The 19,778-nt window shown below is 37.6% G+C and overlaps 1 protein-coding gene across 1 annotated transcript in view; it reads left to right on the forward strand.

Annotated features, from left to right (window-relative positions):
* The first annotated feature begins 312 nt into the window (after positions 1-312).
* LOC117302919 (ras GTPase-activating protein nGAP-like) overlaps positions 313-19,778 on the forward strand; it is a 63,848-nt gene continuing 44,382 nt past the window's right edge. The window contains exon 1 of the mRNA XM_033786902.1: positions 313-610. Coding sequence (XP_033642793.1) covers positions 538-610 — 73 coding nt within the window. The 5' untranslated portion in view covers positions 313-537. The remainder of the gene's footprint in view (positions 611-19,778) is intronic.

Raw genomic sequence — 19,778 nt, forward strand, 5'->3', positions numbered from 1 at the left:
ATCATAAAACATCCCCTTAGTATTAAATCACGTCACCCGTGTTATAATGGAACAGTCCAATACTTTTCTTATTGCATATTTTGATTGTTGTCTGTCTAGCATGCCACTGTGTGGTGTTAGAGAGAGTCGCGCATCAGTAATCACTTGTCAGACTATTATTCCGCTTTTCCAGCAATCTTTCCCTGATGTCCTGTTGGGGAGCAGTGAGCCGGTGAGTGTACCGGTGACATTGCCATTGTACCATCTTTCCACTTCGCCATACTTCACATATTACAAAAACCTGAGTGATTGATTGGTCATTGTAGACCTCGTCTACGTCACGTCAGCTTTCTCTAATGACTGTGTGATCAGAAGGCTGTAGGAGGAAGCTACCCAATCACAACGCCTGTTGCTTAATCAGATTTCCATTGACACACCGACTGTCGTGTTTTTAGGCCGTGGGGAATGCACAGGTAGTCTTTGAACAGGTGACAAGGGAACTGTATCAAAGTGATCAATATTGGCGATTATGATTCAATATTAAGAAATAGTCGAGAGATGAAAACATTGAAGATGGTGGTGTCTTGTTTTGCTAAATCAACTTACGAGGGATTGGATTATTCTTGCTCAGGTATGTTTTTAAAAGGAATATTTTGACATTTTTATTTATCTAAATATTCCTGCTTTTATGTGCTTAATGAATTGTAAAGGGTAGTACGATTGTGGTAATATGTTTTAATACTATTTTTAGTACGCCAACACTGGTAGAATATTCATGAGACTACCAGCATTTTCCAGAATATATTTTTGTGGAAGCCAAGTTGAGACATGTTTATTCCAAGTTCAACAGAAACAGAGATATGTTGTGTATTTTCCCGCATAGTTGTGATTTCCCGAAGGTTCTTAAGTAAAGCTCCACTGCCCTGAGGTTTTGGAATTTCGCGGAATGAAGTCCAGTTTGACATTCCAGTTGAAAAGGGAAAGTATTTAAGAGCATTTGTAGACATTTAAAGCCTAAATCTCAACCTTAGACGATTCTTGAGCATTCTTCTTTAGATGAACAGAGGAGAGGGCTTTTAAGGACACCAGACCAAACACTTTAAGACACAACTGTCTCCTGTCAAATTGTTTGGGGATTTCAAGGAATGAAACCCAGTGAAATTTCAACTGGAAAGGGAAGGTATTAAAGTCTTCGAGCATTTCTATACATTGCCAAACCTTAATCTCAACCTTGTTTAGAACTTAAAAAGTTAGAATCTACAATTGTTGGGCACTCTTCTTAAGATTAACGGAGAGGGCTTTAAAGAAACACCAGACCAAACACTCAGAGATAAAACTGTCCTCTTGTCAAATTCTTGGATCTTATTCCTAATCTTAAGTCTGCCATCAGATAAACAACATATCTACCGATCAAAAATAATTCTAAATTTGGGTTTTATGATGCACCCTGCAGAAGTCTTATAATTGAGTTTGTCATATTTTTAATTTTGTTTAATAACAACTTCTGAAACTTCCGTGTAAGAAAGTCGAACCCTTGACCGAAATGACGCCAGTCTTGTGATGTCTGAGACAGTGTATGGTGTACCTGATTATTTGTAATTAATGCTTCCTTTGTTTATAATAGTCTAACAGGTGTGTGTGAACTGTGGGGGGAGGTTGTGTGTCAGATTCTGTGTCTCTGCTTTGATCTTGGCCCAATTTCATAGAGAGAAAAAGTAACTAAGCATTTATAATAAAATTGTGTTACAAGAATTAGGTTACCAGCTAAAATACAATGTCACATGTACAGTTTGTGACTGGTATTCTGCTCATTTCTGCTTAGCAGACAATTTGTTAGCACTGTTTTCTTAAGCAGCTCTATAAAATCGTGCCCTGATGGTGGATGGTTGTATATGACATGGATAGCGATGGCTTTGGAAGGTGGTTGTTGCTGGACGTCTTGTCAGTTTTCTGTCACCAGTGTGGCTGGAGTGTTGTTTGTTTTTCTTTATCAGGACACTGGATGGTTAATTAAGGAGCAGACAGTCTGGTTAGTCAGTGGTTTGGGGAGGGGGGAAGTTTGGGAGAGGGGTGGGGAAAAATGATGTCATCCTTTCAGGACACATTTTGTTTTATTGTATCTCCATCTTAATTCAGTTGTTTTCGCTTTGTTATAACGGAATCAGTTTGAAAGTTTATTTCGACTGGTCAATTGAACTTTTCCCATTGAATATCAGTTTGGTAGAGAATTTTGTGAAATTTTAAGTCTAAATTTATTTTCTATTAAGGCGAAATATACATTTGGTTTTCGGAACTGTTTGATTGTTTTCATCCCATATGTAAATGTAGATATAGACAATAGAAAGTAGATATCTACTTGTTTATTCTCAAATTATTCCGGGTCAAATTTAATACCAGTGCAAACCAATCATATAATTTTAATTACTGTGGAGTTTCCTTTCGAACTATGGCAAGTCATACCAGCATTTTTAAAACGAGTTCTAAACAAACAAAATCCACTTCAATGTACGTACGTAGCTCTTCGAAACCTTGGATGATATTCAAAACATTGTTGATAAAATCATACTAAAATGAGGAAGTAGTGACGCAGTTAATGTTGCCAATAGATACAGCCATTGTTTTTTATTTTTTATTTGTTTATTATCAAATACCATTTGAATAAATAGATTTTCCGGGTCATACAGAGTGTAGAATTTAGAGTTGATGATAAGCAAAAGCAAAAATTGCTGATTTTGTGCTAACTGTTCTCCAGAAGACGATCAGAGCATACTGATCGAAATGTCAAGTTGAAACCAACGGTTCTTTTCAGAACCACCCTAACTCATTTAGAGATAGTCATTTCATGGTGTTACCGCAAACCTTTCCAAATTGACTTTTAATCAAAACTGCTAGTGCAGTTTAACAGTGGTCTTCTGATTAAAGGCTGGTTAAAACACCTGCGAATCAGTCAAAATTAACTCCAAGTGATCTCAGTTCAGTGTTGAAAAGCATCCCTATTTAATATGAAATATGGATAAGTGAGAAAGCTGGCACACTAGTGCAACAACAAGCTAACTTGTTACTGTAGTTATTTGACTTGAACCATAGGCTGTATTTGTCAGATTGTGTTTCTTTTTCAGAAAGATTTTGTACTTAATATTTCAAGTTCTCAACCTCCAAATCATCAATTTTTATCCAGTGTCCATAGTTGATTTTAAATTGATTTCAATGTTTTTTGTATAAAAATATTCTGGTCAAAAAGTTCTTAGGCCTTTTGATGATGGTGAATTTTGAATAAATTTGTTCTTTGCTGTTTGCTAATTCTGGTTATCTTATAATGATTCATATTTAGCAATCTTGCAATCTCTCGATTTGCTTGGCCAACATTTCCAAATGTTGTACCCTTCCGTTTTGAGTTGGAGACAGGGGAAGATTGAAATGGAAATTGACATGAAGTGAACACCCATAACTCTATGAAAACACTTTCGCACAGATTGGACGGCAATTCTTGTTTGGATAATGGTTAGCATTGTGTGACAAATGCAGTGGTCTACTTAAAGTCGATGCCAAAAACCTTAATATTTCTGTCTGAAATATTGTCATTTAAAACCCCCACCCTGCCCATCACTCAAAGGCTTGAATTTGAACTTAATGAAAATATGAACTGCACTTAACTCCTACTAAATTACACTAAACTCCAGTGTTGTTTTTAGAAACATAAAGGTCAAACTTCATGAATTATTCATAGGTTGGTTGGAGGTTGTGTTTATTGAACTAAAGGATAAGAACTAATTTGCTCTTCTTGAAAATGTATAAAGAAATTACTAAAACTGTACACCAGTTTTACCAAAGTTTATTTTGACGTTATTCATCAGCCACTTTTTAATCAATGTTCTTCAGGTGTCAGATTTGTCTCGGAATTCTGATGGATCTAGGCAGGCTCAAAGCTTAAGATCCAAGGAGATTAATATGTAGAGATTAACTTTGTGATGGGATTCATCTGATCTTGTCAAGAGGTTGTTTGATTGTTGGCAAGTATTGCCAAAAAAATTAAACACAGAATAATTTACGTGACTAACTCTCTGACGGAAATGTCTGAAGAAGCCTTTGGAATCAAGGACATGTTAAAAAAATAGCTCATATTATACGTGACTTTGAGTTCTTTAAAATGAGTAGGGTAGATGGCCTTAGCTTTCGTTATAAACCGGACCTTCTTCAGCGGCATGACTTTGTGTTCTTGATATATTTTGAGCCAATAAAGCCAAGGTTGTCTTAAATATAAACTTAAAGATATCATGCGTTATTGGTACAGCTGACCTAATAGTCGCAGACAGTGTTCAAATTTGGGCCTAATCCGTTAAACCATGCACAAATTAATCAGCTTGCAGAGTTTCCTGCTTTACGCTCTCAGTTTTCTTGGATATGATTTCATTTCAGAGGAAAACATTTCATAGGAAAAATGGTTCTAAAATGAACTTCATAACCAGTCAGCTTTCACACTAAAATTGAACTCTGTTTATTCAAAGTCCTTTTCTAAAATTACCTCTGGTTGGATTTTTAAAGAGATCTACATTCATTCCTCCCCTGTTTTTATAATTTATTTCTCATTCAATTCCTATCAAAATAACACCGGTTTACCGATTACCACTATAGTCTAGAGTGTTATTCACATTGTCCCATTCAGTCGTCATGTTGGACTTTGTTCACAGTTCCATAATTCCAATTGTCAGACATTTCTTTTGTCCGCAAACAACTTTATATTTTCCCATATCATCAAGGCTTTATGTGCTCAAATCATCGGTGTTATCTTGTCTAAACTTTAGCCTGGTTGAATGGTTTGAGCATGTAGTTACACCCTGAACATCAAGGCACTTGTCAAGAGTGCACATATACAAAGATACCTCTCAATTATCTACAACCCGCCCTTGTTGGATGGTGTCCAGGAATTGCGATACCTCTATCCAATCCTTTGTAGAGACCTTGTTAAATTGCGATGGGAAGATTGTGAAGATTGTATTGTTGGTGGCACGGTGGGTGAGCAGTAATTGAGTGTGAATTGCAGGAAGGGAGTAAAAACTCTCTTACTTCCTTTATTAAGAAAGGGACGGGAAAGTAATATTTGGATTTTAAACCAACTCTTAAAATTATTCTAGGGGCTTCTCAGTTTCATAAATGGGCAAATCGTCCGGTGAAAACCTTATCATGGGCTTATGCTGGGATTTTTTCATATTTGAGTAACAATGTGTTTGTGTGAAAAATTGAGAAGAGAGAAGGAGGGGGAAAAAAGTTACTTAAGATTAGGCCCTCTAAGATATCTAAGAGACAAACTGTCTGCCATTCATGACCACCCCAGGTTTGTTCTTTTCCTCCCATTCTTTTGAAGTTGAATGGCTCTAGGATTATGAATCATTTGTAGGAAGGTTTTTTTTCTCTTCTTCAAGGATCTTGCAAGAAATCATAAGAAATTGCTCAAAGACACTAAACATGAACATTGCAATGAAACATCTGTGATTTTTAAAGCCATTGGACACTTTTGGAACAGAAAAAAAAAAAAAAAGTTCACAGATTTACAAATAACTTACAGGGTTTACAGAAGGGAATGGTGAGAGACTTCTCTTGAAATATTATTTCATGAAATGCTGTACTTTTCGAGAAAATATTAGTTCTCGATATCGAGAATTACGGATTTGTTTTAAACACATGTCATGACAAGGCGAAACGTGCGGAAAGAAGGGTAGGTTTTCCTGTTATTTTCTCCCGACTCGGATGACCGATTGAGCCTAAATTTTCACAGGTTTGTCATTTTATATAGAAGTTGTGATACATGAAGTGTGGGCCTTGGACAATACTGTTTACCGAAAGTGTCCAATGGCTTTAAAAAAAAAAAAAAAATTGTTGAAGTAGAGAGTTCAGGAGCACATGTTTCCCTGCAATAATAATATCATTTAACAAAAGTCCTTCAGCACCTGAAATTAAATAAACAAACTTTGGTTATTTTTTGATAACAGCAATCATTACCACTACAGTCCTGACCCTTCAATGTATGCATTGAGTGATAAATCACCAGTAACAAAACCAGATCACAACAAACTGCTACCAAATTCTCATAACAATTTTAAAGTTCCTGGACACTATCTGTAATTACTCAAAATAATTGTTTGCATAAAAACTTACTTGGTAACGAGCAATGGAGAGCTGTTGATAGTATAATACATTGTGAGAAACGGCTCCCTCTGAAGTATCATAGTTTTTGAGAAAGAAGTAATTTCTCACTACAAAATTTGAATTTGACCTCAGCTGAGATCTCGAAATTAAGCATCTGAAAGCACACGACTTGTATGACAAAGGTGTTTTTTGTTTCATTATTTTCTCGCAACTTCGACGACCAATTGAGCTCAAATTTTCACAGGTTTGTTACTTTTTATGCATATGTTTAAATACACCAAGTGGGAAGACTGGTCTTCGCCAATTACCAAAGGTGTCCAGTGCCTTTAACAGTTTCTCTGTAAAGATATTTTGACTATCCCTCTACCCCCCTCTACACCCCACCTTAGAATCAACAACGTACAAATGTACCTCTTTTCAAGTCTGCATGACCCAAGATGACCCTGGAGTCTTTTCAATCCTTGTCACTCATCTAGATTGCAAGTAGATGTGTCACCTGAGATGATAGGGAAGTGTTGAGATCAGACTAAGCTTAAATGTTGAGTGAAGCCCTTCTTAAATCCTAGCCTGTCCAAAGCCCCCCCCCCCCCAAACACTTCGGTTAAAATCTCGTGCAACCTTTGGGACAGACAACTGATGCCTAGAAGGATGGTCGTTAGTTTCACGGTTCTCTTGTTAAAAGGGCTTTATGTGAACCTAACTGCCACAAAGCAAAACTTTCAAACTAAACAACCTGGAACTGATTTCAAAAAGAGCGGAGACTTATCTCTTAACTAGGATTTAATCTTAACTGCTTAATAATAATAGTAATAATACTAACACATTTTTGTATAACGCATTTCACAATAACCGTCTCAATGCGCTTTACATTAGTCCCCTGGTCATTGGGCCAATAGCATCCCTTTATTCTTACTCGGCTCAATGGGGAGTATAAAACCTGGGCTACCGTTTTACAGTGCTCCAAAGGCTTTTCATTCACAATATCAACCTCTACCCTCGCAGGAACCATTTATACCCCTGGGTAAACAAAATGGACTTTAAAAACAAAACAAGAAGACTTTCATTCTATGCATGGGATACCCATCTTTTTATCTGTCTTGGGAAAAACAAAGGTGTTGAATTGCGGAGACTGGATGCTTGTGATTGATTATGATATAGGACTGTGCGTTCACAAAATACCTATGGGGGTAAGGTTCCGCAATTACACCCCTTCACAAATATAATTTAATCAATAAAGATTCGGAGCCGGGTAAATACAGGTGGAAAAACAAGACTTCCCCTCCTCCGTAACCCGCTGTATAAATTCAATAGATTCTTGCTATGGTAACCAGTTATGTCGCGCGTACGTGTGCAGTGCCTCATCATGACCTTAAAGTTGTAACTATTTATTGTGGACACAGTGCAAAGTCTTTTAAGAGGAAATGTAAATTAATATTGCTTGGGGGCAGCCTTGGAGCTCTCATTAGGAGAGGTATTTAATAGCCCACAGATAATGACTGGTTGGCCAACAACATGATCTACGTGTTATTAGGTGTTTAAATTACTGGAACGATTGTGCAGTTGGTGACATTGAGAAAGTTGCATTAAAAAAAATTAAAGTCACAACTTAAGCCAAACTTGACCTCAATTTTTTAAATTGAAGCCAGAAGCTTGTGTCGGTCAAAGCTTATTTATAAACTTCCTTCTAAATAAGGGTCACAATTTATGGATTAGTTCACGTAATTAACATAGCAAATGCGGGCAATCTGTAAGCATTGACCATGACGACTGCACGATGCATATTTTAAATTGTCCAGATTGACTATAGTAGCATCAGTCTCATAAAACTACAAAATAGTTTATTTTTTTGAAACACTTTGTTCTTGTTAGTGACAAAAGCCGGATTGATCAAACTTGTGTTCTTTAAGGAAACTTAACTATTACAATTTAAAAGCTGACTTCAAATTCCCTGCATACTTCAAGTAATAAATTGCCATTTTATCATCATTAGTTGCAGGTGTGTAATTAGCTAGTGGAGTTAACAAGCTTATTAACATACCACCACAGGGCGTGTTTCCATCACACAGCATAGCAAATACTACCTTTCATTTTTTCCCCTTCTCTAATGATACAGCACAATGATTTATATAAATGACAAACCAAAAGTATGAGGTACATTGCAGTCCTAATTTGATATCAGGCTGGGCATATGATGAAACTCCCTAGGGAGGCAGAGAAATCATGCTGTGAAGTTCTAAGAACTTTTAAAGGGGTACACTGGACATGGTTGAGCTGTTTGGTGAAACCCCACAGAGAAAGACGCTGGATGCTGCATTTCATAATTCATGTCACAATACGGCTACTTGTCATTTTTAACAAGCTGGGTGTAGTGGGGGTCCATAAAATCCACTTGATGTGGTCTCTAGACACTTGTGTCCTTTCTTGACTTTCGATTTAACCACAGAAGATGTTTGGAATGTGATGGTTTTTTTATACTAAAACGTATATAGTTACAATTCACAGTCAGAAACGAGCCCCAGTTTCTTAATAGCCACTTATGGCAAGTAGTTACAATGTAAACTTTATTCGTTTATGCCATCCAACCTCCATCTTAGAGGTAAACCGATGATTAAACAATGGAAACGCACAAATTTGTGCGCGCTGCACACAGGGTTGGCAACCTCCTTTGGACCTCTAGGTGAGGGCGCCCTACTCAAATGACATATTTTTCATGCTTACATGTCTATTGTGTTTGATCTTGGTGATGGAGAGCTTCCATTGTTGAACAGGAGAGGTTGAACACGAAACGGGTGACAGTTTCAAGTTTGTCGTTTCTTAATCACACTGTCACCTCTCTCTGAGTCACCCACATTGCACGCAAGAAACAAATTTAATTGCAATTGCATCTGTGGTTTTTGGAAACCTTACTTGTGGTTGTGGGACCAGTGTCAAGGTTAGAGAAATGTACTTCTTCTTAATTCCCATCTTCACCACAAAGTTATTAATCACAGGACCAAGTAATTTACAACATGACGACAGTGTTGTTTAGATCTGAGGTTCATTGAACAAAAATTCATAATAATATTTAGTTTTTGATTAGTTTTTAAAGGGTTTTGGTACCTTTTGTAGATCTACCGTCATTATCTTCAAACCTTGTTATTTTGATCATGTAAATCTGTGGACATTTGTGTACCCAAACTCTTGAAGAATTACGTAGATTGGTTGTTTGGACTTATACAAAAAAACACATCATTGTTCAATATTCACTGCCCTGAGTTTTCACTCTGCAACAGTGGTATGTTTACCCTTAAGATTTCCCCAGCAAGTAGGCCCAGAAAAAATACACTCAGACGCCAAAATAAATAAAAAACACAAGGTGTGAAAAACTACTGAAGGTCGACCATGGAAGAATATAAAAAAAACAGAACAATGAAGGTTTGGTCTTTTGAAAGGTAAATAATGACGTGGGTTTTATAGGGAGCTGTTGGGCGCTTAAAGATGCTTTGATGAGGGGGATTTATGTGGTTGAGCCTATCCTGTTACTCAAGGGTGGGATCAATATCATGACCCTGGTAAGATTGCCCAAAGACTTTTGACTTTCTTAAAAGTTGACGGAAGTGGAATCAGGACTTGGGCAAGATTTAGGCAAGGAGATTTGAGGGATTTTAGACTGGAATTTAACTTCAGAGATCAAATTGCATTTGTCAGGGTTGATTGGGATTTCTGTACAGATATTTGCCCTTTGGGTGATAGGTTTAAGCAACAAGGACCTCATAAGGTATGATGTAAAGTTAATGAGACTTTGAGTTAAGCCTCGTGAAGTCAATCGATGGTGATTTGCTGGTGAAATACTTTTTCAGTTTATTCAATTTTCTTGCCATGAAATACTTTTGCTTGTAGGCACACCCAATGAGAGTTTCTAGCTGAACCTGCTATGGAACTTGGTAGATCAAATTAATTGCCGTCCTTGGTTTACAATGACCCTTACATATTAATCAACCTATCGATCAAATTTGATGGTCACATTGTGCAAAAACACACAAGAGTGAGACAAATTATGTATTGTCAAGGTTTTGTTTCAGCATTTATTGCTCCATGATTTCAGCAAATGATGTTGGACACTTTGCATGGTGTGATGGATAAGAATGAACTATAAATAATAGGAAACTTACCAGTACGTACAACCATGTAATAATTCTGTGGGTTTTCAGCATTTTCACTGCATGTGTTTATTTTTGACTTTGGCAGAAAATTAATAAATCTCTGGAGGATTGGTTTAGGAATTAACTTTTGATCAGTTAACTTTCAGTTTGACACTTATAATTTTCCCCAAGAGAATTAATGATTCTGTACTAAGTCTTTAAAACCCTGATCCAAACCTATAACAACAAATACCTGTTGTATATAGACCACCAAAAATACAAGGATTTCTAAACAAATATTGCCAGCCAAAATATTTGTTTTCCCTTGTTGAAATTTGAGTTTGATAACAATGTCATTTGGAATCTAGGTAAACATTCCACAACAATTCCTATCCTGGGGCTGACCCTGTGTGACCATTGAGTTGCTACTACTACCCTCGAACAAGAATTTGTTTTAGTTGTTCATATCTTCAAGTTCAACATTGGACCAGAGCCAAGATTCAAAAACTGCTAAGCAGTTCAAATATACTTAGCATACTGAAAAGAGGCTACACTATTTTATTGTTGCCTTAGCGATATTATTGTTAACATAGAGAACTGCCCCACATAATCTCCACTTCATGACACTGCTTTTGAAATGAGTGGAATTTTGAGTGGAATACAGAAAAATATAGCACTGCTGTGTCCCATATCCAACAAAGCCAATGGCCTAGTTAAATTCAGACCCCTTTTTGCATTTTCCATCTTTAAGGACATGTGCGGAAACAAATTTATCTTCAAGCAAATTTGATACGCAGCTTAAAATAGCGCGATTCGTGAAGTGAGTGCAGTGCATTAGAACAGGGTCTGATGCTCAGCTGTGTAATATATTTAAATATCAAAATCTTGTTGCTATGGATCAACCAATCAGACTCCAGGATTTTATTCCTTCCATACGAGTTCTAGATCCATGAATATTCTTTAAAGATGTCTTCAACTCACTGACCAATAAATCAATCAAACTTGGAGAGAAAAATCCAGGTTTTCCTGACGCGGAAAACTAGAGGATCTCCTTCGGAAAGACTCAAGAAAAAGGTAGACTTTGTGAAGGGGATGGTCCTCCATGTGTTTCTTGTTTCTAGAGGAGGGTAAGATTGTTAAAGTCACTCAGCAGGGACTAGTTATTCTTAAGTGGAGGAGGGAGGCCATCTTTCTGCAGCTTGGATCAGAATTAATTAGAAGGTAGTTTTAAAAAGGAAATTGTCTTTCGTCATTGTGTTGGACAATTATTTAATAGTGACTGGTCATTGATCAATCCTGGGTGAGACACAAAACGATTTGTCTGCAGTTTGGGTCGTTGGGTTCCTTGTTTGTAATTTAAGAGGAAGTATGTTTTAGCGTTTCTGGAGGCAGTCAGTTATAATATTATGTAACAAGCAACTGACAAACAAATGTTTCAAACTCAAATGAGAAACTTATATTTACTGCAAGTTTTTACCCTTCCTGTTTTGGTAATTTCCTGTAAAGAGCTTGACACCTTGAAGTATCTTTTCTGATAGCGCCTTGAGTAATATTTTATAAGAAAGTATGCATTATAAGGTTGTATTATTAGTTATTAGTATTAAGGCCAGAAGTCCACTTGAGAGAAATGTTGTCAAGTTTAATCGTTTGTCTTAGCTTTACTTGATGAATAATTTGTCTCCTTTCATAATTTTATTTCCACCAAATACTATTCATTCCAAAGTGAATGCAACAAACCTTTAACCTTTTTTGCCGATTTGATCAGAAGTTGTCTTCTCCCCCTCCACTTAATTTCCTCCTGAGCTGCCTATTCATCAGGACTTTCAATTCTTATAGCCGGCTCCAAGGGATCGCTCCACATCAATCTTGATTTCCCTCAATGTGGAAATCTATAACTTCCTTCATGGAGTAACCAAGGTTTCATCGTTAGCTGGGCTTGGGGAGGCCCGGGGTTTCTTTCTATTTATAGGGAGAGGCTGGCTGATAGTGCAGCCCAATTGCAACTTGTTGAAGCTTGGTTTTGATAGGGGTTGTTGTTTGAGGGGTGCTTTCCACTTGGTTTGATCAGTACAGGATACTAGCGTCAATGTGATTCGTGAGTTGTGATAAGACTTGCATTTACCGTTGAATTTATTTAAAATATTTCCTCAGCAAAACAAAATGTTGTTGGACTTCGAGGGAGCTGATGTTTTTATTAGTGATTCGTGTTTGTTTGACTTTAAATTTTTCTATGACTAGCCAGCAGGATGAGTTAGCTTGTCATTTGAATCGGCCCTCACCAGTTACACTTGTCCATGCTTTTCAACACTGAGTTATAGCCAGCTGGACACTTTGGATGAAGGTTGACTGTAGTCTTATCAGGTGGTTGAACTGGTATTTTTACCAACTTGTAGTCTTATCAGGTGGTTGAACTGGTATTTTTACCAACTTACTGTTAAGTGACAATAGTGCCTAGTAAAGGTAGCAAATTCAATTAGATTTTGAATATTTTGAGTGTTTTTTAAGTCACTTCTGAATCAAAATTTTTATTCCCCCTCTCCTACGCATGATATATGGGGGAAATAAGTGTAGAACGCTGAGCTTGAGCTCTTTGATAAAAAGTTTAACATATTTTGTTGTTCAAGATTTTACCTCAAATTTGTTGTTCTGCTCAGAAATCATTCAAAAACATAAAAGAAACGTAGACAAACATTTGACCGTTGGAGCTGAAACCTTGACCAGGGTGACCTGTGGTCCGACTATTGGACCCCTCCACCCTCTACCTCGAGCCATTGGTCAGTCTAGCCATTCATAACTTATTATTGAAACTATTGACTACTTGACTAATCCCCTAGTAATCCTCAGACTTAATAATCTTAATACCCTATTCTATTATTTGTAATGGAGACCCATGGTGTCCCCAGGCTGGGAGCCCTTACAAGTGGCCATAGTGCAAATCGGCCACTCTTAAAGTCTGTGTGTTTTGTCATTGGTGTAGAAAATCCTTATATTGATCGTGTGACCAGTAACAGTTGGAAAACAGAAATGGGTGCAAACCTATTGGTTACAATAACAAGTGGTACAACAACCCTCTATGCAGATTTGTGTTGTTCCCATGGACTGCAATTAACCAAAACAGGTTTAGAACCTGTTTTTCAATTAGGAGTGTTTGGCTGGGAGTAGAAACACCCGGGGTCATCATTTGGGCAGCTAAGGTGTTTTCATGTTGTCATCATAAAGCTCGTAATGAGGGTCCAATGCTAGCTGAGAGTGAGAACCAGCCATGCATTGGTAACACACATCGCCTGCTGTTACTTTATACACAATAACATCTGGTGTGAGTTGTTATAGGCTGGCTACCATGCATAGTAATTAGTACACTATTCACTCTTGTGTGGGGTGGTTACCGGCTAGCTGTAGTACTGAGATGTTTTATTTGTCAGTAGCTGCTACAAAATCAGACTCAAATCAAAGATGTCGACGCTGATTGTGGAGCCGGCTATGGGGTTGGATTTGGAGAACTGGGGTGAGCTGGAAGATGATGTATTTCTTGATGAGGTGAAAGGATGTATGAATATCAAGACTTTTATAACCAGTCCTGGCCGCGGTGCTGGTAAGTATACAGCTAATGATAAACATCCATCACTTCATGTATGTCCCAACACACCGTAGGCCTAGGGTGTGTTCAGAAGTTGTACTGTTATCAACGACTGTATCATCTGATTATACTATTAAGTTTACCGTGACCATACTGACTGTACTTATACCGACAGACCTAAGTCCCAGCGTAAATCCCATGAATATGTCGGATGTTTGAATGCTATGAATATTTGCAGACCGTGGTAGGATTTTCACTTTTCCATGAATGGTTAGTGAGTCTTTTAGAGCCATTGGTACAAATTGATAGACAAGAACCATCAAATATGATTTAATTTCTCATGATGAAGACAAATTACATTCATATTGTATATAGGAAGGCAATTCCTCTGTTATGATATGGATAAATTTTGTACTGGTCAACGAATGATGAATGTTACAACATTTCAAAGTACTAGGTTTGTTTAAAAATGTTTTGTTTTGTGAAGATGATCTGCAAGAACTCTTGTTTATTACTAGCTCCATGTTTAGATAGGTTAAGTCTCAAATAAGAATTTGTTCCAAACTGCTGAGGTGGTGCAAAACTTGTTCTTCTTCTAAATTTGAAAATTCAAAATGAAAAGTAAATCTAGTTGACTTAAACTCTTCTTAAGCCCACACAATCTTCAGTCTCCTTGTTTATGAACTATCTTAAAAGCCAGATCAAGATTAAGGTGTTTTCTGGCCTCCATTACATAATGGAGATTGCCAGGGCTTTGAGGATGATGTGCCTCTTAATCTGATGGTAACTGTCTGCTGCTGTATGCTAATCCCCTTTAATCTCACAACAAGACACTTTCAATCTTGTTAATCCCTATGACAGTCACTTACTTAATCCATAAGCAAAGATTTTTTGGCAAAACAATTAAAGGCTGTTGTAAATCTAAGGTTTGGCGACTGAAAAAATAGAGACATCTTACAAAAATAATTGTTATTACTGATATTACTAACAAAACTCAACTCAACTTGTCTCATGACTATGGTCAATGCACTTTTACCAAACTGCAGCCATCTTTGTTTGATTCCCTTTTTACCCAAATGAAAAGTAACTAAATGTTCCCATGTTATTGGTTGGTACCAGACTGTTTTCTTGATATCCTTGATTTTAATATTTTTCGTTAACTGAAAGAGAAACTGGGGAGATATGACATGATAAAAAAAAACACTAATACAAATTTGTGATTAATTATGCACCAGACTTCACGTGTCACATCTGCGGAGTTGATTTATGTCAACCAACACACTCTCATTAAAATGATAATAATTGAGTAGTTATATTTCAGTTTTGATGTTTTGGATCTCTTATATTTTTGGAGGAAAAGGTTTATATGACAAGCTGTGTGAATAGATTCTGTTGATTGAGAGGAAGTAGTGCCAGATTGACGCCACACTGTACTCAATGTTTAAAGCCCTTGGACCCTTTCAGTACAGAAAACAAATTAAAAGTTCACAGATTTATAAATGACTTACAGGGTTTACAGAAGGTAATGGTGAAAGACTTCTCTTGAAATAGTATTCCATGAAATGCTTTACTTTTTGAGAAAACATTGAAACAATATCAATTCTCGATATCGAGATTTGCGGATTTGTTTTAAACACATGTCATGACACGGCAAAATGTGCAGAAACAAGGGTGGGTTTTCCCGTTCTCCTGACTCTGATGACTGATTGAGCCTAAATTTTCACAGGTTTGTTATTTCATATATATACAAAAAGTGTGGGCCTTTGGACAATACTGTTTACCGAAAGTGTCCAATGGCTTTAAGTAACGCAATGCGTCAAAATCAGCACGCCATGGCGGTTGTGAGTGTTGATTGGGACTTGCATACAATGAGCTGTTAAAGCAAACAGTTTTGCTGTTTCTAAATAAAATGTTCCGAGTATTGTGTAATCTGTTTCCCCTTATTCTTTACTTTGGGAACTTAAAACAAAAATGCAGTGTCTGGAGTGTTTTCAGATCCATATCAAAAATTTAATCAGTACCACTCGCTTAATTAAAAGCAGAATTTTTATCAGAAACATGGCTACCGTCATTCCATGCCGTGGGGCAGGAAATATTTAATAACATATGTAGTTTATTAGCACACTGTGGTGAGAACCGAGTCTGCGTTTAACATTAGAAATTTAACGCAGTACATATTCAGTTCCCACAGGCTGTGCTCGGAAGTTTCATATGTACAGAGTCTTTGTTCATTAGAGAGTTAACATTCCTTAATGCAGACTGATGAAAAAACATGTGCAGTAATGTGCATAATTTATAGAACTGATGTTCATTAGACAACCAGCTGTTCAGATACAATTAATGAATTGCGGAGAAGTTTTGGTCTGGTGAGAATCCATGGCTTTACTCTTTTGTCGGGAAATGTAAAGGGTTTTGTGGTTAGTATTGTTTTTGTCCGAATAGAAATTTGACAGTGGATAGAACTGTTTGGACATGGTTTGTGTTTTTGTGCTCAGGTTTTTGACAAGTTTTTTTAGTGGGAATTTGTACAGGTGGATAAACACTTTTCAAAGCTTTCCTGATTTGGTTTGATCGGCCGGAAAGGTTTTTGTTTTTGAGGTTTTTGTTGTCGTTTTGTGTTCGAGTAGAAATCATGGAGTTGGATAAACATTGTTCTAAGGGTTTGGCATTTCACTAGAAGGTTTTCTGTTTTTGCTTGGACTTTTTGGAGATGAAGATTTGATGGTGTTTGTTGTTATTTTGGTAGATGGAAAAAAATGGAGGATTTGGGAGCTGAATCTTGTTCATAATTCTGTGATTAGCTTGCCAATAACAATAGTTACATATTTTTGTTGAGGTGAGCTTCATAGATGCTTTAAGCTTTGTATTCACAAAGGCTTCCTTAAATTTTTTTCTGATGGGAGGGGGGGGGGGGAGCCACCAATCAAGTTTGCTCGCACTTAATATGTAGGAATTGGATAACTTAGTTGTTTGGTGTTGGGTCTAGAGGTGCAAAGTATTTTAGTCTAATGTTTACATTGCACTTTGCTGGTGCATTTAAATTCCAATCTCTCCACACTTAATTATCAGCAATTTGTGCAAAACGTTTCAAAAGTTTGCTGAGTTGAGGTGGATGGTTTAACCGGGGACAAGAGCTCCATGAGTAGCTCCTGAAGTGTGCTTCAAAGTTCATGAACCCACAAGGGCATTGGCAATGAAGTCCTCAGGAACTTTGTTGACATCGGTAATAAATGGACCTGCTACAAACAGGTTGTTATCAGCAATAGGCCTGACCCAATTTGATAAAGCATGTATAGTAAGCACAAAACAAACTTGCTAAGCATAAACAACTTTTGCTTATCAAAACTAGGTTACCAGCCAGAATACCATAAAGTTACCATCGGTGTGACTGGTACACCAGTAACTTCTTGCTTAGCCAAGAAATTTGCTAAGCATAATGTTCTACCAAACAACTTTATGAAATTGGCTCCTGGACTGGAGTTAGGGCACTTTCTTTTCAGCTGGAAAAACAAATTTACTCCTTTAAACTTTTTTTTCCCTGTGAGTTAACGCAATGTAGTATTTTGTGAAAATGTTGTGTTTTCCTGCCTCTCTTTATGATTTGGTTGCTCCTTGTGAAATGTGTTAAACTGTAATTATAATTAGTGGGTTGCATTCACCTGATTATTTTCTCAAGAGTGAAGGAGAAGTTATACCCTCGAGGTAGAGAATAAGAAAGAAAGTCTCTCAAGATGCCCCGCCCTAGATTACTTTCCTTTCTTATAATCAGAAGCAGACCTTTGTGTTCACTAAGGAACTTGGGTGCCCACTTGAGATGAATTGCAATTTCTTATCACTGGGTAGCCATCTTGGTATTGTTCCAATTGCAATCAAACAACTAGTCTTGGTGCAAGGCGTTGTTATTCACCCCCACTCAACTATCGCGATCCTCCGCTCCACTTCTCCTTCCTTCCTCGCCACGCACATTACTATCGAACGCTAGAGGGTGCTGTTGAAAAACTTCCAGATCAACCCACACCACACTCCAAAATTTCTTGGTGGCGGGATCGCAGCTTACAGAAACACCTTCTGTCGGTGGAATAGTGCGACGTGTGTAGCATTGAGTGTATGTGCATCAAAGAGCTTATGATATTTACCAAAGATGTTTTACCAACTTATTAAAAAAAGGCTTGTACCAAGACTATAAAAACCAGAGGCTTGTTAGGATAGGGTCGGTTCCCTTTTGCGTGTGATTAGTATTGGTAAAGATTAATGCAGCTTTAACGCAAACAGGAAACATGGTGACAGATCTATATAATATTGAGTTATATCACCTTGAGGTGCTGCCTATTATTGATTGAACATGACAGAACATTAATGAGCGGGTAATTAGCTTCGAAGAGAAAACGACAGAAGTTTTGAAGTTGTGCTGGGAGTATTCTCATAACAACAGGAACTTTTTGATTAAACGTTATATTACATAAATGTCGTGAGCATCTCTCAACAGGGCAAGACAAAACATGTTAATTGAATCACTTAAACCGATTCAAACTACATAAGTTTCCCGGGAAATTGCTGACTAGCTGACCCCTGCAAACTCCTAGGAAAAAGTAATTTCTTGAGAAGCTTCCCCAGATGACCAAGGGGTTATCATCTTGAGTGTGCATTTTCCCACAGCAAAATGGCATCAAGTGTGAAACAAACTTAGGGAGATGACTGTCCCATCTGAAAGACAAAGCAATATGATTAAATATCTTGCTCAAGATTCAAATCCACACTCAACCAAACTAGAGCTTGAGTACGGTGAGCTAGACCGCTCGGCCTCAACCCTCCACAAATACACTCCTCAAAGGAAGGAAGTTACATTGTATGATCTGATACCCTATGCAGAAACTTTCATCTTCAATTGTTGAGGAGTTATCTTGTTAGGTCATGTGGTTACTGCAACAGAGCACTTCCATTCAGGGAAGGTCAGAGGGGTATCTCTAAGGGACACCAAAGGGGAAGACCTAGGCAGAGAGGTAGTGGCCTTCCTTGCAATCCAGGGTCGGCTAGATAGCGACTTAGAACTAATCACAACAAAGTTAAGAACTTGGCTTGTATGAAATGTGATGACACCTTACAGGATGTCTTAGGTTAGTTTTGGATAATTTGATGGTTGGCCAAACATTACCAAGGTCTGGCTTTGATGGATTGACTGACATTTTCCTCAGGAGTCTAAATTCTACACAATCTAGATCGTCCGCCATGCAGTGGTCTTCCTTATCAGTGGTCTATTGGCCAAATGCCAGCAGCTTGATAGACAAGAGGAACAGTCAAAATAACACTCCCAAGAGGTCCAGCTGTCTATATAGCTCTTGGTTCCAAGACCATTGGTGTTGCGCTCACACACAACCAAATTTCCGATCCATAGACACAGCAAATTGTACACGCTTGTAGTGAATAAACATAGAGGGCGCTTTGATTCCCGAATCATCCGGATGTTGGTGGGGGAAAAGCAAAATAGTCACAGCGCCCTCTATGTTCATAATTACAAGTTTGCCATGTATGTATATAGATCGTAACGTTGGTTGTGTGTGAGCGCGCAACACCAGTTGTCGTGGAAACAAGACCTAAGCTCAGTGCTGAGAAGCGTCCCTATTTCTTGAAATGCAGACTAAAATGAAAATGCTGATGGATTAATTAGGGAAATGACAAGCTATGGTCCTTTCAGCCAGTCACTAAACAAGTTAAAGGAAACCCTGCCAAGTCTGTTTTCCCTTCACATGGTTTTACAAGTTCACAGTAAAGTTCATACCCTCACCTGATGTGGATAAGCGGTTTTTGTTTTCACGCAACAGTTGCCGAGGAAAAACAGAAAGTGGAAATTGGGAAATTCAAGACTTGGTGAGGTGGAGAGGAGATAAGGGAGCCCTACTGGGTCCATGGAGGAATCAGAACCCGGGTGTGAATTGTTTGAGTTTACTTTTGTGGGTTTA

This window comes from Asterias rubens, chromosome 19, assembly GCF_902459465.1.
Source record: "Asterias rubens chromosome 19, eAstRub1.3, whole genome shotgun sequence".
Taxonomy (NCBI): Eukaryota; Metazoa; Echinodermata; class Asteroidea; order Forcipulatida; family Asteriidae; genus Asterias; species Asterias rubens.